This window comes from Ornithorhynchus anatinus, chromosome X1 (genome assembly GCF_004115215.2).
Source record: "Ornithorhynchus anatinus isolate Pmale09 chromosome X1, mOrnAna1.pri.v4, whole genome shotgun sequence".
NCBI classification, from domain to species: Eukaryota; Metazoa; Chordata; class Mammalia; order Monotremata; family Ornithorhynchidae; genus Ornithorhynchus; species Ornithorhynchus anatinus.
The window spans coordinates 41,328,442-41,349,869 of NC_041749.1; the positions used below are offsets into that span (position 1 = coordinate 41,328,442).

The 21,428-nt window shown below is 46.0% G+C and overlaps 1 protein-coding gene across 6 annotated transcripts in view; it reads left to right on the forward strand.

The window, feature by feature from the left end:
- Window positions 1-21,428, forward strand: part of P4HA2 (prolyl 4-hydroxylase subunit alpha 2) — a 63,168-nt gene that overhangs the window by 14,869 nt on the left and 26,871 nt on the right. For all 6 annotated transcript variants that reach the window (XM_039910229.1, XM_029051005.2, XM_029051006.2 and 3 more), the window contains 6 exons: window positions 4,115-4,213; window positions 4,661-4,757; window positions 8,126-8,277; window positions 10,998-11,135; window positions 15,579-15,818; window positions 18,130-18,326. In XM_039910229.1, the coding sequence (XP_039766163.1) occupies window positions 4,132-4,213; window positions 4,661-4,757; window positions 8,126-8,277; window positions 10,998-11,135; window positions 15,579-15,818; window positions 18,130-18,326 (906 nt within the window). In that variant the 5' untranslated portion in view covers window positions 4,115-4,131. The remainder of the gene's footprint in view (window positions 1-4,114; window positions 4,214-4,660; window positions 4,758-8,125; window positions 8,278-10,997; window positions 11,136-15,578; window positions 15,819-18,129; window positions 18,327-21,428) is intronic.

The window sequence follows — 21,428 nt, forward strand, 5'->3', positions numbered from 1 at the left end:
AAGAGCTCATTAGACAATGGCTATTATATATTTAAGGGATGAAAAATGTCACCATCTATTTTAAGGTTAGCGGAACACTGGAAAACCCAGGTCAAAATTAAGCAGGGTTTGCCATGTAGGCAACCCAATTATAGTGTCTGAGGTGAATAATTGGATAAGGAGAAGGAAATAAGTTTTTTCACTAGTCTACTCTCTGGGGACCTCTGAGCTGCTCATGGATTTTGTGTAAGCTCATTGCGAGCAGGGAGCTTCTCCGCCAACTTTATTGTATTGTACTCTGCCGAGCGCTTAATACAGTGCTGTATGCATACTAAACGCTCAATAAATACCGATGATGATGATGATAGGAGGAATCAACCTGTGAGCAGAGAATGTGTCTGTTTTATATTTTGCTCTCCCAAGGGCTTAGTACAGTGCTTTTCACACAGTAAGTACTCAATAAACACGAATGAATGGAGTAGAGGGAATCCAGACTGTGATGAGCCAGCTCCTTGAGCAGCTCTTGTTCCATCTGGAGAGTTCCTGTCTTGCCTCTCTTAGAGCAGTTCTAAAGCTTCACTGGAAATAGCGTTTCACTACCGGTGAAATGATTTAAGATGGAAAAGAGATGTGTAGGTTACCGGATTGGACTGAGGAGGAGGAATGGGGTGAAGAGGGTGTGCCTGTGACATTATTATTTAGCTACTGCTTCCATCCTGAGAAGGCGCATACCTGTAATTTATATATCCATAATTTATATATCAGTAATTTACTTATATTAATGTCTCTCTCCCCATCTTGAATGTGAGCTCATTGTGGACAGGGAATATGTCTACCACAGTAGAGAAGCAGCGTGGCTTGGTGGCAAGAGGACGGGCTTGGGAGTCAGAAGTCATGGGTTCTAATCCCGCCTCTGCCACTTATCAGGAGTGTGACTTTGGGCAAATCACTTAAGTTCTTTGTGCCTCAGTTCCCTCAACTGTAAAATGGGGATTATGACTGTGAGCCCCAGGTGGGACAACCTGATTACCATGTATGTACCCCAGTGCTTAGAACAGTGCTTGGCACATAGTAAGTGCTTAACAAATACCATTATTATTGCTATTATTATTATTACCAACTCTGTTGTATTCTCCCAAGTGCTTAGTACAGTGCTCTGCACACAGGCACTCAATACATACATTTGATTGATTGGAAGGTCTCATAACCAAGGATCAAAAATTACAGGCCCCCCCGGCTTTACATTGGGTTTGCCTTCAGAGGAAGCTCGAGGCAAAATGAATCAGTGCAAAATTAAGTTACAGATCCTTTCTGGTTAAAAAAACTCTGGTATGGGTATGCTGTGAGAAGCAGTGTGGCCTAATGGTAGAGCACGGGCCTGGGAGTTGGAAGGACTTGGGTTCTAATCCTGATATTGTCGACCCCCTCACCCACATTGTGACTCTGGCCTGGAATGCCCTCCATCCTCAAATCTGACAGACAATGACTCTCCCCCACTTCAAAGCCTTATTGAGGGCACATCTCCTCCAAGAGGCCTTCCCTGACTAAACCCTCCTTTCCTCTTTTCCCACTACTGTGTCACCCTAACTTGCTCCCTTTATTCATCTTCCCTCCCAGTCACACAGCACTTATATATAACTGTAATTTATTTGTTTATATTAATGTTTTTCTCCTCTGCTAGACTGTAAGTTTGTTGTGGGAAGGAAATGTCTGTTTGCTGTTATACTCTCCCAAGCACTCAATACAGTGCTCTGCCCAATAAATATGAATGGATGAATGAATAAATCCTGATTCTACCAGTTGTCTGCTGTGTGACCTTGGGCAAGTCACTGAACTTATTAGTGCCTCAGTTCCTTCATCTGTAAAATGGGGATTATGAAGGTGAGCCCCATGTGGGACATGGACTTTGTCCAACCAGATTAGCTTGTATGTACCCCAGCACTTAGTATAGTGCTTGGCACATAGTGAGTACTGAAAAGATATTATAAAAAAAGACACACACACACGCAAATGCACGTACGCATAGACACATCCCTCCCCCACCGCTTCCACCCCAACTCTTTTAGAGCAATGAGATGGAGAGGCTCATGTGGGGTTCACATTCTTAATCCCCACTTTACAGTCGAGGGAACTGAGGGCCAGAGAAGTGAAGTGATTTGCCCAAAGTCACATAGCAGACAACTGGTGGAACTGGGATTAGAACCCAGGTCTTTCTGACTCCCAGGCTCATGCTGTATCCACTTGGCCAGGCTACTTCTCACTGCTTATCCGCACAATAAGTTTTATGGCCAGGGCTATTAAACCCCATACTAGAACTAGCAGCAGCTTATGCTGAACATAAACCCTGGGACAACTGAAATTCAGAATTCGACCCGGGTATCAGTCCCCTACCCTTTGAGTTGTGGGTATCAGAGTATAACACTGTGAAATTGGAAATGTGGTGGGTTTTTTGTTTTGTTATGTTTTTAAAAATAGTTGGATCCCAAAGAACGTAAAATGAGGAGAACCGGAAATACGACCAGCTCTGGCTGAGTTTCCCTTCTCCGCTGCCCACACGTCTGGACTGGGGCTGGAGGGAGTCCAGACCGGAATGACTGTAAACTAGCCTCCTGAGGCCAAGCAGACTGGCGCTCCAGACTTGAACGGCACAGTAAATCAAAGCAGTACAATCAAATGAGAAGTCTGGACCCTACTCTGGCACCGCCCTCTGGCCAGAAGCCAGGCCTCACCCTGCCCCTCGGGAGCCTGGTCAGACACAGGCCTGGCGCTCTAACTCCATCGGGTTGGTTTTTTATCGATTCTGCCTTCGGTTCTGTGGCTCTGTAGGGCCGTGGCTCTCTCTCAACTATTTTGCATCTGTTCTCATATGGATTCAGAACATTTCCCCAGGGGCCTCCGCTCCAAAACCCGTGAAACCCGAGCCGGCGGAAAGCCTGGCATAAGAGCCAGTCGGTATTGCCCTGGGCCGGTGAGCAGGGTTCTGATGAGAAGCCAAGGGCTCTAAAGATTTGGTGCCTGCCTCTCCCACCCTAAGGCTTCTTTTGGGGAGTTGCCGCAAAGGCTCACTGGGGTCGGCATTTCCCTTTCCATTCAGGACTGGAAATACAATCCCTGATCTCTTCCGTTTGGAGCACACCCGATCTCTTCAGTGCTCCACCCAGTGCCTCCAGGGTCTGCCCACTCTGCCCTTCCCAGTTGGTCCCTCTCTCCTTCTCCCTGCTCTCGCCAATCCCTCCTTCCTCTGCAGGAGATGAGATGTGTCTCCCGGGATATCAGCAGGAGTCATCAGCCTGCAGTCAGAGGAGGGGTGCCAGTTTTTGGGATAGGGCGTAGAGGGAGAGCCAGGACACCCAGGTTCCACTCCTAGGTCTGCCCCTGACCTGCTGTGTGACCTTGAGCCAATTGTTTAACCTCTCTGAGCCTTGTTTTTTCTGCTGATAAAATACCTGCTCTCCCCACCCCGTGTGGGACAGAAACTGTGTCTGCTATTATTATTTTGTGTCTACTCCAGTGCTTGACACAGTGTTTGACACACCGTAAGTTCTTAATAGGCAGTAAGCTCACTTTGAGAAGGGAAAGTGTCTGTGATATTGTTTTATTACTAACCCCAAGGGCTTAGTACAGTACTCTGCGCACAGTAAGCACTCAGGAAATATGATTGACAGACTGGCTTAATAAATACAATAATATTAATTATAACTGTATAGCAGTTCAGCAAGATATTTGTCTAGGGACCAGTTTTTCTCAACCATATGTTGCACCCTTTGGAGATTCTCTTGCAATGACTCTGATCAATCGATGAACCATATTTATTGAGCACCTACTGTGTCCAGAGCACTGTTCTGAATACTTGGAAGAATACAGCATACTAGATTTGGTAGATACAGTCTGGAGAAACAGCGTGAACATTATGGAAGCAGAAGAGTTTGGTTTTGAGAGGATTTTCACTTTATGGGAACATGTCTGTTCTTTGTTGTATTGTTCTCTCTCCCAAGTGCTTAGAATAGTGCTCTGCACATAGTAAATGCTCAATAAAGACAATTGACTGACTGACTTTATTTACCCAAGGGAATAGTAGGCTTTTCTACCTCTTTGCCGTGCTCACCAGTAACCCCCCTGTTTAATTGTTTTGCAGGTCTAACCTCATTCAGGATGCATCTCTGGGTCCCGTCTCTGCTGTGGGCCTGCCTCAGTACCTGCGTTCATGTCCAGGCCGAGTTCTTCACCTCCATAGGTAATAATATAATAATAATTATGGTATTTATTAAGTGCTTACTATGTGCCAAGAACTGTTCTAAGAGCTGGGGTCGATAAAGTTTATCAGGTCGGACACAGTCCCTGTTCCACGTGGGGCTCACAGTTTAATTTACGGGGAGAAGGTATTAATCCCATTTTGCAGATGAGGTAACCTAGAAAGTGAAGTGACTTGCCCATAGTCACACAGCAAACAAGTGGCAGATTAGAACCCAGGTCCTTCTAACTTCCAGGCCTGTGCTCTATCCGCTAAGTCACGCTACTCCTCTGATCTGGTGTAGTTAGGGAAGAATCCCGGAGATCCTTCTCCTGACCGGCAGGGTTGGCTTTTCACTCTTAGCTGCTGTGGGTCCTCCCGGCCTGTGGAAGACTGTCTGCACAGAGTGTCAGCGTGGACTTGAATGCTTCTTCCTCTTCTCCTCTGCAGGGCAAATGACAGACCTGATTTATGCAGAGAAAGACCTGGTGCAGTCTTTGAAGGAATACATCCAGGTGGAAGAGGCCAAGCTCTCGAAAATTAAAAGGTAATTTGGAGCTTCCTGTGGGGACGCACCCTGGGCTGTGTATCTCTCTCCAAAGTCTTGGCTGCTTTGTTTTTTAGGCAGGCAGTGTGGTCTAGTGGAAAGGGCATGGGCCCAGAAGTCCGAAGACTGGGTCCTGGTTGGGCTAATCCGTTACTGTCTCAGAACCTTAGTTTCCTCATCTAATAAATCCCAAGGCTTGGTGGGAAGAACATGGGCCTAGGAGCCAGAGGACTTGGTTTCTAATCCCGGTTCCCTCTTTTACCTGCTGTATGACCTTGGATGAGTCACTTAACTTCTCTGTGCCCCAGTTCCCTCATCTGCAAATAGGGAATTCAAACCTGTTCTCTGTCCTACTTGGACTATGAGCCCCATGTGGGACCTGATGATCTTGTATCTGTCCCAGTGCTTGGCACATAGAAAGTGCTTAACAAATAAAATGGTTATAATTATGTGGAAAATGGGGAAAATCCCTACCTCACAGGGATAGTATGAGGACAAAAATGGGATGACAAATGTAAGAGACCTTTGGGCATATAAAAATGTGGTATAATTCATGATATTTTAATTATTTAACACTTTGGCACTTACCTATTCCCCTCTATATAGGGAGGAGAGGTAGTGGGGAAACAGGCATTTTGACAGGTAAGGCCCATTTCCCTTGGCTTGGCACAAGAACTGATTCTTCTTCACTCAAGCTCATTCAGAATGGGTGCTGCAGTAACCGCTTGCACCTCTTCTATCGTTAGTGGGAAGATTTGTGACTCCAGGAGACTCCGTTGCAGAGGGAATTGTCATCGGGCCTCGTGCCGAGTGTAAATAATTTGGCACCGGGAAGTAGAAAACCTGTGTGATCTTGGGCAAATCACTTAAGTTCTCTGGGCCTGAATTTCCTCATCGGAAACAAGAAATAAGATTCTGTTACCACTAAACTCACTTGTATGACAGACTGCCCCGCTAGGTAACTGTTACTGAAGGGACCACACACTCACACCAAGATCATGGTTTAGAACATATCCTCTTTATCAAAGTGACCCGCCAGCCCCAGATGCTAGGGTATCTCATCCCAGCATCATCGGGTAGATGCACACTTTCACAGCAAAGGCTTGTATCTTCTATAGCTAAAGAAATCCCAACTCCCAAATTCTTCCCCTTTTCCTCCCCTTAGTTCCTAGCCCAAGAAAGACTGTCCTCTAGACTGTAAGCTCATTGTAGACAGGGAATGTGTCTGTTGTATTGCATTGTCCTCTTCCAAGCGCTCAGTAAACACTCAATAAATATCTTAAATTGATTGAAAAAGAGTCCTTCGGGATGAGCAATTTTTTCCATTTTTCTGATGAACACATGGGAAACTCTTCTCAAAGAAATTCCTGTTCTGAAGAGCAATCAGTCAGTGGTATTTACTTTGTGAAGAGCACTGCGTTTAAGCGCTTGAGAGAGTACAATCCAACAGAGTTGGTAAGCACATTCCCTGCCCACACTAAGCTCACAATCTTGAGAGTAGGCAATTCTGATTCCTTCACCCTTTATTGATAATATGCAGGTACACATTCTTTGAGAGAGCTTTATTTTGATGCTAGTGTGGATGGACCTTTTCCTTGAGCAGTTCCAAAAATGACCAAACTGTCTGCTCAGGGCTGATGCAGGCTCAGTGTGGGTGGTATTGTGTTGCTTTTATTCTGCAGCATGCACACTGTGTGCCCAGTGGCTCCCTGGACCACTGATAACAGATATTCCCACTACTTAGATGGCAACCTCCTGTAGGACCAGAACTGTATCCAATTTGATTCAGTTGAATCTAGTCCAGTGTGCGAAACATAGTAGATGCTTTTTTTTAATGGTCTTTGTTAAGTGCTTCCTATGTGCCAGGCACTGCACCAGGGCTGGGATAGTGTCACCCGTCGCCAGGGACAGGTTCTTTCAGAATCGGCGCGGCGAGAGAGACAGAGAGAGGCCGGGGATGGAAAAACCTGAGTTTTGTATAGAATTTATTCCGCAGGGCGGATTGAATTTAATTAATTATTTAGACATGACAATCGGCCTTCCCTTTTGGGGGAAACATCGTGTCAAAGCTTCCCCTTTGGGAGGAATATGGGGTTAGAGCTTCCCTAACGGGAGGAATACACTGGTATGTTACTCGCGTGTGGGCGGACACCCGAGCCCACTTATGATTTACTCACAATGTGGTGAGGCGTCTGGCTCCCACCATGTGCTCGCCCCACCCGGGAGGAATCCACCTTTGCGTTAAATACACTTATGCGTTAAACACTAATGAGTTGCCTACACTTATGCGTTAAACCCAGTTATGCATTACCCGCTTATGGTTACTGGCACTTGGTGAGGCAGCTAGCTCCCACCCTGTTCACATCCCACTCGGGAGGCACCCACTTAGACATCAAATCCACTTATGTGCTACTCGCTGTCGGTGAGGCGGCTAGCTCCCACCCGGTTCACGTCCCCCTGGGGAGGCACCCACTTAGACATCAAATCCATTTTAAACGTTACATACCCATGGTGAGGCATCTGGCTTCCAACCCCACGAGCTCTCAGCAGGAGAGGATACTCACCCATCCCACGGCTCCTCCCTTGGTGCAGGCAGAGCGGCCTTCTCATGTTCTGGACAGAGGCGGCCCACAGCCGGCCGCTGTAAGTTCCATTCCTCTGCACAGAAGGTTAGAGGCGGCAGGTATTTATCACCTGTGCCCTTAGGCCAGTCCAGCTTCCAGCCTCAGTTTATCCAATCTCTGCCCTCCCCCCTCCTCCATTCCTAATTTGATTGGCACGGGGGCGAGGGGCACCTTCGGTATTCCCAGCTTGGGCTGTCAATCTGGCAGTTTCGGTTGTGGGGGCGGTGTCCCACCCTCACTTCCGAGTTCTGCCTGCTGGCTCAGGAGGTCACGAGGTAGCATTTGACCTTGAGATGGTCGGTACCCCAGGGTCACCTGGGACAGATAGATACAAGCTAATCAGGTTGGACACAGTCCATTTCCCACATGGGGCTCACAGTCTTATTTCTCATTGTATAGATGAGGTAACTGAGGTTCAGTGAAGTGATTTGCCCAAGGTCACACAGCAGACAGATGGCAGCTCTGGGATTAAAGCCCAGGTCCTTCTGTCTCCCAGGCTCATGGTCTATCCATTAGGCCACCTGCTTCTCAACTAATAATAAAGCTAATAATAAAGGAGGAGTCACTTTTATCCCAAAAGCTGATTATATGGAGGCCAAGCTTTTCCCAGCCCCTTTCAGAGTCCAGACAGAATGTCCAGCTCTGAGATGAGGGACAGTGCACAGTGTACCTCGTTTGAGAAATGCAGTGACTTGGTAAGGTGAAATGGATCCAAGCTCGCTCATCTTTCTTCTCCCCCGACAGCTGGGCTGAAAAAATGGACTTGCTGACAAGCAAGTCCACGTCAGATCCTGAGGGCTACCTGGCACACCCGGTGAATGCCTACAAGCTGGTGAAGCGACTAAACACAGATTGGCTGGCCCTGGAGCACTTAGTCCTCGAGGATGTGACGAATGGTGAGGTGGAGAAGCTGGGATAGTTGGTATCCAGAGGGCAGACCCACCTCCTCCTCCTACAAACTTTCCCTGATTCAATTCCTAATAATAGTAATAGTAATGATTGTATTAAGCACTTACTGTATGTCAGGCACTGTTCTAAGCACTGGGGTAGATACAACATAATCAGGTTAGATACAGTTCCTGTCCCACATGGGGCTCACATTCTTAATCCCCATTTTACAGATGAGAGAATTGAGGCTCAGAGAAGTTGAAGTGACTTGCCCAGCCAACCCTGGGATTTATGCACCAATTTCCACCCTTCTAGCACTCATACAGGTAGTTCTGCTCAGTGTATTTATATTGACTACCCTAATTGCAAATAGCTTTATGTTTGCCTCCTCCCTTAGACTATGAAGTTCTGGCAGGTGAGGTCCATGGTACATCCTTAATCTGTGCTTTCCAAGTACTTAGTGCAGAGTACCAAACCAAGAGGGTGCTCGATAAATACCGCTACCAAGGGCACTGTTGGGTGTCTCTTCTGGACTGTGGATCGCCTGAAACGACTCTCCAGCCGGACATCACAGTCTCAGTTATCTCCTGGCCTTGAGACACAGGTGTGTTTGCGTATATGTATGTGGACGTGCATGCGTGCACATGTTACGCGTAAACACACAAATAACTTCTTTTTTCCTAATGAGATCTGTGGATCTCTGCTGCTCTAGTTTGTGACTTTTGTTGTGGGCAGGCACCTTCCTCCAAGCCCTGCCAGCCTAATGCATGGCAGCCAGGGTCTGTTTGTTCTTGGCCTAGATTATGTCTTTTCTAAGCCTTTTGGAGGTAGCTGGGGTCCGCTCTCATCTCCGGAGGGCTCTTTCTCACTGCTCTGAAAGGCAGGATAATGCTCACTCTCCAGGACCCTGATAGGAGAAGTTTGCTCCAACTTGGGAAAGGTTAGGGAGTGGATATGCCCATTCCCACTGCTCTTCCAGGCTCAGGTTGAGGTGAGAGAGCTAGGCTTTCATCAGATATGTAGGTCACAGCAAGTATCAGAGCCACCAGAAAAGACCTGCCTTGTTCATCTACTTCAAACCGCTTTCCAAAACAAGAACCAAGCCCCTAGAGTTTTGCTTAAGTGCCTCTCAATGCTGCTTTTGTTATTTTGGACTCTTGGAAAGAAGAGGAGGAAAGCAAATATACCCCGCATTTCCCTTTTGATTCAGATGTAGTGGTTTGATCAAGCATTTTTGATCCTGGAATAAGTGAGTCCTCAGGAGTCCAAAATCTACTGAGCATCTGTAATAACTTGATTCCACAGACTTTCTAAACTGAAGTCTTGTGTGTGTCCAAGCCTCCTGATTGGATTGAGCATCCTGTTGTTAATCTAAGTGACTTCGGAAGGGAGTTCGAACTCACTCCTTCAGAGTTACCTGTTCAACATTTTTTTAAACTGTGATTTTGACTTTTGTCTGTACAATGCAAGAAGCTGCAAATGTAAGTTCCTACAACATACCATTCTCTCCATTTTTAAAAATAGTATTTGTTAAGCACTCACTATGTGCCAGGCACTGTACTAAGGGCTGGGATAGGTAAAGCTACAGATTAGGTAACTGAGGCGAAATGAAGTCAAATAATAATAATGTTAATAATGTTGGTATTTGTTAAGCGCTTACTATGTGCAGAGCACTGTTCTAAGCGCTGGGGTAGACACAGGGGAATCAGGTTGTCCCACGTGGGGCTCACAGTCTTAATCCCCATTTTACAGATGAGGGAACTGAGGCACAGAGAAGTTAAGTGACTTGCCCACAGTCACACAGCTGACAAGTGGCAGAGCTGGGATTCGAACTCATGAGCCCTGACTCCAAAGCCCATGCTCTTTCCACTGCGCCACGCTGCTTCTCTGGATGGCTTGCTCAAGATCACACAACAGACAAGTAACACAGCCAGGATTAGAACCCAGGTCCTTCTGCCTCCCAGGCCCAGGCTTTTTCTTCTAGGCTGTGCTGCTACTCATTCCATTCTCCCCTAAAGAAGATCTTCATTAAGTCCTTGAATGGCTGGTTATTAATGGTCATGGATGGTGTTCTTTGTTGTTTTGTATTTGTTGCTTTTTTATAGAATTTATTAAGTGCTTACTATGTGCCAGACACTGTAAGCACTGGGATAGATAGAAGAGAATCATATTGGACATAGTCCCTGTCCCTCATAGGGTTTACAGTCCTATTCTCCATTTTACAGATTAGATAGCTGAGGCACAGAGAAGTTAAGTGATTTGCCCACGGTTATAAAACAGTTATGTAGTGGAGCCAGGGCTAGAAACCGGGTCCTCTAGTCTTTCCACTAGACCATGCTGCATATCATTGGCTGATTACTAATGGATATGGATGGATGCTTTCTAAAACTCAGAATAATCTAGCACGAGGGCAATAGAGGATGATGTTGGGATTCTAATACTAGTGGATTGGTTGGGTTTGAAATCTGATCCCAGCTCTCCTCCTGACCTGCTGGGACACCCTTGCTAAGCCACTTAGCCTTTCTATATGCCTCAGTTCCCTTATCTATATGGTGGCCGACAGATACTGCCCTTAGATTGTGAGCCATGTGTTGGACAGAGACTATTCATTTTGATGATCTCAGATCTACCCTGTCAGCACAGAGTAAGTGCTTAATAAATACCATTAAAAACAAGGTGTTAAGAATAAATTATAAAAATCTGTGATTTGATTTCTCCCGATCTCCAGGTTTCATCGCCAACCTCACAGTGCAGCGACAGTTCTTCCCCACGGAGGAGGATGAGACCGGAGCAGCCAAGGCCTTAATGCGTCTGCAAGACACTTACAAACTGGACCCGGACACCATTGCTAAAGGGGACCTTCCAGGTGGGAGGCCTGCAACTTCTCACCCCTCCCATCACTTGCCCATCAGTAGTTGAGAAAGCAACTGAATTTATTTTTGGGCACTTGCCGCTTTCTCGGAGCCCCTTCATAAACACCAGGACCATACCTGTCAATCAGTAAAATTTGTTAAGCTTTTACCATGTGTAGAGCGCTGTTCTGAGCCCCCAGTACAACTCTGTCACGTCTTCTTGACGTGAGGGCTGCTGGATGCCCTGGTGCTGATCAGCACCTTGCCCCTGGGTCTGGATCTACAGAGATCCTGGGAAAAAAATTGGGATTGCATTTTCATCTTCTGAGAAGTCTTCCCCAATTCCCAACAGCAATACTTATGCTCATCCTGAGCACTTAAGTATATATGCTTCTTTTTTTGTAAAACCATTTATTCAGTTCTCTCAGCTTCACATTTGTACTACTGCCTATATTTTCTTATTCTTTGTCCTCCCTCTATTTGTAAATCATCTCTATATATGTGTCTTTCCTATTAGGATGTAAACTCCTGAAGGGCAGAAATTTGTGTCTTGATTCTGCTGTGCTCTCCCAAGTGTCAGTCAATTAATAACAATAATAGTATTTGTTAAATGCTTACTATGTGCTAAGCACTGGGGTGGATACAAGCAAATTGGGTTGGATGCAGTCCCTGTCGCTCATGGGATTTACAGTCTCAATCCCTATTTTACAGGTGATGTAACTGAGACCCAGAGAAGTGAATTGATTTGCCCAAGGTCACACAGCAGTCAAGTGATGGAGCTGGTGTTAGAACCCATGACCTTCTAATTCTATTCCTGACCCTACCATTTGACTATTTGACTTTGAGCAAGTCTCAAGTTCTCTGTGTCTCAGTTTCCTGAACTGAAAAATGGGGATTCAATTCCTGTTCTCCCTCCCACTTAGACTGTGAGCCCTGTGAGGGACAGGGACTGTATCAGACTTGATAAAGTTGTATCTATCTGAGCACTTAAAAGAGTGCTTGCTATATAGTTAGCGCTTAACAAATATTATACAAAAAAATCAGTTTACCAAACAATGATATTTCCCCAGTGCAAAGCACTGAACTAAGCTTTTGAGAGAGTTCACCAGAAACAAGAAACATGTTCCCTGGCGTTGAGGAGCTTATAATCATTCTGTCACTGCTCTTTCCCCGCATCAGGCAGGTATCTCTGGAGAAACACTTTGTGTGTTTTTTAAATCCTCAAAGTATCACGTGAACACACAACAAAAACCTGAGCTCTGTCATGGGGTTTTGGAGACCCAAGTTAAGCTCTCTGATCAGTGAGCTAGGAACTTTTCATCCTGAAACATCCCACTCAAGCAGTGATTGGTAATTTGTTAGATCTGCATCTTTCTTGATAAAATCACCCCAAGAAGCAAGAGCACTCAAATCTGCCAGGACATTTGTTGTCACAAAGTACTTTGGCTAAGACACAGTTACACAATTGGGGTGCATTCTCCCAACAATACATGTCTGTCTGGATAGAGCCCAGCGTGGCGTTGGAAGAAAACATTGGGTGCATTTGCAGGGACCGTCACAATAAGCTTTCTGAAACGTGGAGTTCTGCAAGAATGTGCAATCCCCTTAGAACAGAGCTGGGAGTGCAAATAGTCGGATTAAAATACATAAAACAACAATGACCATCATATATTAATTCCAAGATTAACAGCAATGCACCCCTGGGCATAAGCAGGCTGGACCCTGTTGGGCTAGTGGAGGGAAGAGTCCAAAATAAACTCCCTTTCCCCTCACTCAAGGATAAATTAGTCAGTGGCATCATCAATGCCTAAAATGAGTAGATTGGCCCAGAGAACTGTGGATCAAAAGAAATTCATTATTATAATATTTTCTTTTAAATAGCATCTGTTAAGCCTTTAGTTTGTGCCAGGCACTATACTATGTAGTGTGAGAAGCACGCTCATTGGAAAGAGCCCGGGCTTGGGAGTCAGAGGTCATGGGTTCTCATCCCGGCTCCGCCACTTGTCGGCCTGTGACTTTGGGCAAGTCACTTCACTTCTCTGGGCCTCAGTTACCTAATCTGTAAAATGGAGATGAAGACTGTGAGCCCCACGTGGGACAACCTGATCACCTTGTATCCCCCCAGCGCTTAGAAGAGTGCTTTGCACATAGTAATCGCTTAACAAATACCACCATTATTATGCTATGTACCAGGGTAGATAGAGAAGCAGCATGGCTTAGTGGAAAGAGCACGGGCTTGGGAGTCAGAGGTCGTGAGTTCTAATCCCGGCTCTGCCACTTGTCTGCTGTGTGACTTTGGGCAAGTCATTTAACTTCTCTGGGCCTCAGTTACCTCATCTGTAAAAGGGGGATTATGACTGTGAGCCCCGATCTATTGACTTTGTATCTACCCCAGTGCTTAGAACAGTGCTTGGCACATAGTAAGCGCTTAATAAATACCAACATTATTATTATTATTATAAGATAATCAGGTTGGATGTAGTCTGTGTCCCACATGGAGCTCACAGTCTTTATCCCCATTTTACTGATGAGGTAGCTGAGGTACAGAGAAGTAAAGTGACTTGCCCAAGTTCACACAGCAGACAAGTGGCAGTGCTGGGATTAGGACCCAGTTCTTCTGACTCCCAGGCCTGTGCTCTATATGCTAGGTCATGCTGCTTCTCACAGTAGTAATTATGACATTAAAGTGCTTACTTAATCTTAGTGTATGTCCAAGGACGGTGCCTGTGGCCCAGGATAGAAGAGGAAGATAATAATAATAATCATGATTGTGGTATTTAAGTCCTTACCATGTGCCAAGCGCTGTACTAAGTGCTGGGGTAGATACAAGATAATCAGGTTGGATGCAGTCTATGTCCCAAGTGGAGCTCATAATCTTAATCCCCATTTTATAGAGGAGAAAAATGAGGCACAGAGAAGGTGTCTTGTCCAAGGTCACACAAGAGGCAAATAACAGATGCAGGATTAGAACATAGGTCCCCTGACTCCCGGGTCCCGGCTCTTTCTACTAGGGCCACACTGCTTCCCTACTAAATGTTGGGGTGGAAACTAAGTTAGCAGATCTGCCACAGTCCCTCCCCCAATAGTTTTCTTTGTTTCTTTCATCTTACTACCCTGTAACATTCAAACCGTCAGGTCGAGCTTTGGTAGCAATTTAGCCTTTCTGGATAACTCTATTGTTTAGAGAATTACCCCAACTGAAAGTGTCTTTAGTATTAACGCAGCTAGAATCTTGGTTGGATATCGACACACTGAGTCTGGGTTAGGAATTTCTGACCAAACAGCATTCATTTTGCCATTGTCCCAAGGACAACACAAGGAGGGGCAGAAGGGTCGGGGAGTGTGGAGGTTTAGGGGGGAGTTTTGGGGGGAGGGATAGATGTGGGGCTTGAGAGAAACAGCAGACCCAATCTCCCCAGTGGAATGAGTGTCAGTTGTCTTCTTGTTTCTCCTGTCTTGAACTCTCCTGGGCCTGCTTTTTCTGGCCATCATTCCCACCATCGCAACCAACTCTCCTCCCTCTTCCTCCTATCCCCTATATCCTGCCCAGTTGCAATCGAGCCAGAGGGATGCCTGCAAAGCAAATGCCGTGTAACTAGGCTGAGAAGCAGTGTGACCTAGTGGAAAGAGCATGGACCTGGGAGTCAGAGGACCTAGATTCTAATCCTGACTCCGTCACTTGTCTGCTGGGTGAACTTGGGCAAGTTGCTTCGGTTTTCTCATCTGTAAAATGGGGATTAAGACTGTGTGCCCCACATGGGACATGGATTGTGTCTAACCTGGTTAGCGTGTATCTACCCCAGCACTTAGTGCAATAATTGGTCCGTAATAAGTGTTTAACAAATAACATTAAAAACAAAAAAATCCCTGTGTTTTAACTGGACTCTCTCAAGGGCTCTGTTCTTAAATGTCCTGTTAGAAAGAAGAATGAGAAGATTTGGGCTTAAACTGCTTTTTCCAGGAGCAGAATGGCTATGTCCCTATGGACCATTGCTTCGGCCTGAGGCTATTTGCCCATCTAGGGTACTGAGCTATGGGTGGAAGGGATGGTTTCAAGAATTCACTATCTAGCTTGGGAGTTGGAGAAACTAGGTGAAAACATAACTGCCTCTCCTTTTCAAAGCCACTGAGGGAAGTTAATTTTCACAAAGACAAGGAGTTTAGTACCTCATGCTTTGCTGAAAAGATCCTTCACTGTGTTCTGCTGATTTTTTTTTTTTTTGGTAAAATTTATAAAACTCCACCACACATAATATGTGTTGGTTCAACAAAACCTCTGCCCTTTAGGTTGGGAGGTAGCCACCCAGCAAGGGTGGGGGATAACATTTATACCAATTCAGGAAGTAATGCAGATTTCATTCCTTTTACTCCCAGTAATCCTTTAAAGGGAGGGTGGGCTGGTGCCTATCTGCAAGGCCGCTGTACGCAGTGTTGTTACAGCCTTCGATGTGCTTCAGGGACCAAGTACAGATCGACGCTGACGGCAGACGATTGCTTCGGCATGGGCAAGACGGCCTACAATGACGGGGATTACTATCACACGGTGCTTTGGATGCAGCAGGCCCTGAAGCAGCACGACCAGGGGGAGGATGCAGTCACCTCCAAGGTGGAGGTCTTGGATTACCTCAGCTATGCCGTTTTTCAGCTCGGAGATCTACACAGAGCGGTGGAGCTCACCAGGCGCTTGATTTCGCTGGGTAAGCACCAGGCTGGTGTTTATCAGGCAGCCCGAGGCGAGATGGGGGCTGCAAGAAGAAGGGATAGGGATGCAGACATCCTCTGCAGTATCATGGAAAAAATCAGTTGATTTTGTTTCCCTCTGGATCATTCTGGTGAGGTGGTTGGCTTTAATCCTTGAGAAGCAGTGTGGGCTAGTGGATAGTGCAGAGGATAGAAACCAGGAGACGTGGGTTCTAATCTCAGAGCCACCCCTTGCTTGCTGTGTGACCTTGGGCAAGTAATTAATTAATGTTGATATTTGTTAAGCGCTTACTATGTGCCGAGCACTGTTCTAAGCGCTGGGGTAGACACAGGGGAATCAGGTTGTCCCACGTGGGCTCACAGTCTTCCTCATTTTACAGATGAGGTAACTGAGGCACCGAGAAGTTAAGTGACTTGCCCAAAGTCACACAGCTGGCAAGTGGCCGAGCCGGGATAGGAACCCATGACCTCTGACTCCAAAGTCCGTGCTCTTTCCACTGAGCCACGCTGCTGTACCTTAACTTCTCTGTGGGTTCATCAGTAAAATGGGGTTTAATTACCTGTTCTCATTTCCCCTTTGACTGTAATATTCATGTGGGACAGGTACTGTGACTGATTTGATTATCCCATGTCTATCCCAGCACTTAGCACAGTTCTTAGCGTAGCCTGGCTTAGTCGAAAGAGCACAAGCTTGGGATTCAGAGGACCTGGATTCTAATCTAACCAACAACCTGCCGCTTGTCTGCAAGTCATTTCACTTCTCTAGGCCTCAATTTCCTCATCTATAAAATGGAAATTAAATCTTACTTCCTCTAATAAGTACGGGGACTGTGTCCAATCTGATTATCTTGTATCTACCCCAGAATTTAGTACAGTGATTTGGCACATAATTATTCCTTAAAAATACCATTATTATTATTATTTTTGGCACATAGTAAGCTCTCAACAATTACCACAGTTATTTTTATTATTCCTAACAGGGGGCACAGCTTTAGTTTCTTAATTCCCTCTTCTTCTTCAACTGCTTCCAACCATCTGGTCTAAAAGTGTGACCCTTGGACTTCCCTGGCCACAGGTCTCTTGGAAAACTATTTCCGTTTTGTCTTTATTCCATTTCTCAATGTTCCATACCCCTTTCGTGGCCACATAAATATGGAATTAAACAGTCATAATTATTGAGTGCAGAGCACTGAACTAAGCGCTTGGGAGAGTGCAGTGTAACGGAGTTGGTAGACATGTTCTTTCCTACAATGAACTGAATGCATTCAACTTTCCTATAACGTGTTTTCATTGCATAATTTGGATTTGACCCAAGAAAATACTAGGCAACATTCTTCCCACAGTCTGTCTGTTTATTGTTACATTGCACTCTCCCAAACACTTACTATAGTGCTCTGCATATGTAAGTGCTCAATAAATACAATTGAATAAATGAATGAACAGCTGGAAGTCTGTTCTGGTATAAAATGATCCGCAAGTTAGCACAGATAGACTGAGTGTGGGCAGAAATGCATGTGAACTTTGGGTATGACGTTGGCCAAGTTGTGATGTAGCTACACTTTCCAGGCTCTGCCTCACTACTTTTCTTTCTGTGTTTCCAATTTCACAGAATTTCATGCAGTAAAATAACAATGAGTGGCAAGAGGGTAAAGTATTCTAGTGGTGAGCCAAATAACGATATAGGAATTTTTATCAATGTGTCACTAATTCACTAATTTCCAGTGAGTCCAGAGTTACGATACTATGCTTTCCTCTAAATAAGATTCTTCAGAATCATAGCCACTATGGCAAGGCAGAAATGTCTATACCTGAACAAATAAACACTGGCAATTCTAAGCTTAATTCATCTATTTGTCTAAGGGATGTGAGCAAAGCTCTATGGAGCCATAAACACCCTTGGAACAACATAAAGCCAAAAAGTGAAACGTCAACAGGTAGCCTCCGTTTCTCCTATGTGGTGTGCTTTCACTACTTATTTTGGATAGCACGTTCTTGAGGAACTAGGGAGTGTTCTTTCAACAGCCTGTGTCTGGGTAGAATGAGACGTGGCCTAGGAATCAATCAGTAAATGGTATTTATTGAGTGCTTACTGTGTGCAGAGCACTGTACTAAGTGCTGAGAGTAGGAAGAAATGGTCATAAGCACACCTCCACCAATCAAGACCCACCTACTAGAACACGGGTTCCTTAACGGGGTCGGCGGGGGGAGATTCTTCAGGAAGGTAATCCCCCTCCCTCCCACCTTCTAAGGGAGAGTACAAAATGACTTACCTAACTGTTTCCTTTTCTTTTCCTCTTTGTTGTCTAGACTCCAGTCACGAACGAGCTGGAGGAAACTTACGATATTTTGAGAAATTGCTCGAAGAAGAAAGGATGGAGAAGCCTCTAAACAGGACATCAGCCAGTAAACCAGCGACACATGGAGGGATCTATGAAAGACCTCCGGATTACCTGCCCGAAAGGGATGTGTATGAAGGGTTATGCAGAGGAGAGGGTGTCAAGCTGGTACGAGGCATTAATAGTAATGATAATAATAACAATAACCATGATTTTAAATGCTTACTTTGTACTAAGTATTGGGGAAGTTACCAGATAATCAGGTCGGACACAAATCTTGTCTCGTGGTGCTCACAGTCTAAGTGGGAGGAAGAACGGGGATTGAATCCCCATTTACAGATGAGTGACTTGCCCAAGATCACCCAGCAGGCAAGTGATCGGGCTGGGATTAGAACCCAGGTCCTCTGACTCCCAGGCCCATGTTCTTTCCACTAGGCCATGCTGCTTCTTAGGCATGAAAACAGTTGTTTTAATCAACCCTCTGGGGTGTTGCCAAGCTCACAGTTGAAGGAACCAGGTCAAAAGCAACAGCTTCAAGAAACCTTTGGCATTTGGTCGCCATCTTGGGATAAAGTGAAATCTGGATTTGTGACTGGAGTTTCTGCCCCTCAGCACTTGGAATGCTGGCCGTTCCTGGAATTTCTGTTTGGCTTTGAAGCCAGGGGCTTTTGGAGGGGATTAGTCGATCAATCAAGAAATCAGTCCACTTTATTGGGCACCCACTGTATGCACAGTGCTGTACTAAGTGCTTGGGAGCATTCAACAGAAGCAAGACATGTTTCCTGCCCTCAAGGAGTTCACAAGCTAATGGAAGGGGGAGACAGACTGACACAATTATTCACAAATCGTGGGAGCAGGAGGGAGAACGAGGATGTAGCTGGTAGTAGCATGGATACATCAGGGCAAAAGAGGTGAATCTATACTTGAATGTACAAATAAATGTATAAATATGCAAGTAATAACAGTTGCATATATGTAAGCACTCAGATTGAATGCAAAGCTGATGGATTGGTGTGTTAGCGTGCTGTGACTCACTCGGGAAAGGCCTGTTGGAGGAGGGATTTCGAGATGGGAAGAGCTTTGATCTGACAGATTTGTGGGGAAGAGGCCATTCCTGACTCCGAGAAGGGAAATGCGTGAGTCGAGGGGCCCAAGGCAGGAGAGTTCATTCAATCGATTGTATTTATTGAGCGCTTACTGTGTGCAAGTGCTTACTAAGTGCAAAGGCCCCACACTGACCCAACATGCATTACAACATGCTCAACCCCCATTTCCCTTTACCCTGGCGTGGGTCTGGTCAATCAGTGGTATTTATTGAGCGCTTAGTGTATACTAAACGCTTGTAGAGTATAGTACAACAGACATAGACATACCCCCAAGCCCTCGAAGAGGTTATTGTCTAGAAAGGGGTCTACAGTCTAGATAGTCATTCAGTCCGTGGTATTTATTGAGTGCTTATTGGGTGCAGAGTACTGTGCTAGTTCTTGGGATAGTACAGTACTACAGAATTGGTAAACACATCCCTTGCTGTCAAAGAATTTACACTCTAGAAAGGAGCCAACAGTCTGGAGAATCACCGAGTCAAATGTATTTATTGAGCTCTTGCTGTGGGCAGAGCACTGTGCTAAGTGCTTGAGAGAGTACGATACATCAGTCAGTCGTATTTAATAATAATAATAATAATGTTGGTATTTGTTAAGCACTTACTATGTGCAGAGCACTGTTCTAAGCGCTGGGGGAGATACAGGGTAATCAGGTTGTCCCACGTGAGGTTCACAGTTAATCCCCGTTTTACAGATGAGGTAACTGAGGCACAGAGAAGTGAAGTGACTCGCCCACAGTCACACAGCTGACAAGTGGCAGAGCCGGGAGTCGAACCCATGACCTCTGACTCCGAAGCCCAGGCTCTTTCCACTGAGCCACGCTGCTTCTCCTTCCCCTTTGTATTTATTGAGTGCTTACTGTGTGCCAAGCACATGGAGCACAACAGAGTTGGTAGATACATTCCCTGGCCACGGCAAGCAAATAGTCTAGAGACGAGCTTACAGTTTAGAGGCTGATGAGGCTCCTGTCCTGGGGGAGGAGACATGGAGACATCACGAAATGAAGCGAGTCTGCATGGGATTGAGCTGCACCAGTCAGCCAATCCCCAGCCTCCCCTAGCAGGCTATGTGGAGATCAGTTACTGGCCTCCAGCTGCCTGTACCAAATCCTGTCCGAGCCACGGGCCACCATTTCCCGTAGAGCCCAAGCTATCCAGTGCAAGCCCACCATCACCCAGCCTCCGTGGAATGAAAGGTTTTAGAGCCAAAGGACACTGATCCTCCCACATCGCAGCCTAGCCCCAGGCCCCCCTCTCCATGGAGGGTCACTGCCTTCTCCCTTAGGGCTCACTGGGGTCTCAGGGGGGTCTGCTGGGGGTGCGGAGGGCAGGGCTCTCCTTGCCTAAGGTAGACGCTCCAGACACTTAATACGGTGCTCACAGTAAGTGCTCAATAAATACAATTGAATGAATGAGACAAGGGAGAGGTCAGTCTCAGATCAGTCCACTCCTTCCACATCACTCTAGACTATTGACTCATTGTGGGCAGGGAATGCGTCTGTTTATTGTTCTATTGTACTCTCCCGAGAGCTGGAGTCAGAGGTCATGGGTTCGAATGCCGGCTCTGCCCCTTGTCAGCAGTGTGACTGTGTGCAAGTCACTTCACTTCTCTGTGCCTCAGTTACCTCATCTGTAAAATGGGGATTAACTGTGAGCCTCACATGGGACCACCCGATTACCTGTATCTACCCCGGTGCTTAGAACAGTGCTCTGCGCATAGTAAGAGCTTAACAAATACCAATATTATTATGACAGTGCCCCGCACACGGTAAGTGCTTAATAAATACGATTGAATGAAAGAAATATGATCGAACGAATGAGTCGCTCACATTCACACGGTGCCCCTTTGCCCAAGAATGCAGCTAGGGACGGGAAATCTAACCAGTAATTCTCCCGACGTTAACCTGGGACGGTACCCGGTATCGTTTGTCCCAGGGAAGGGCTGGGGGATGATGGGGAACCCTTTGAACCGATCCTCCAGTTTCTCCAGGGAACCGGCCTTTGTCTCCTAAAAGTAGCTCAGGTATTTAGGTGCTCTGCAGGGACTTTGGCAGCTGGGCCATTTGCTCATCATCTGCTCCAGTACTTCCTGTCAGGGGAATCACCCAGCTGCAGGCCGGGTGTTAAGGAGTAGCTGTAAATGTGGAAAGCAGCACCACCTAGTGGAA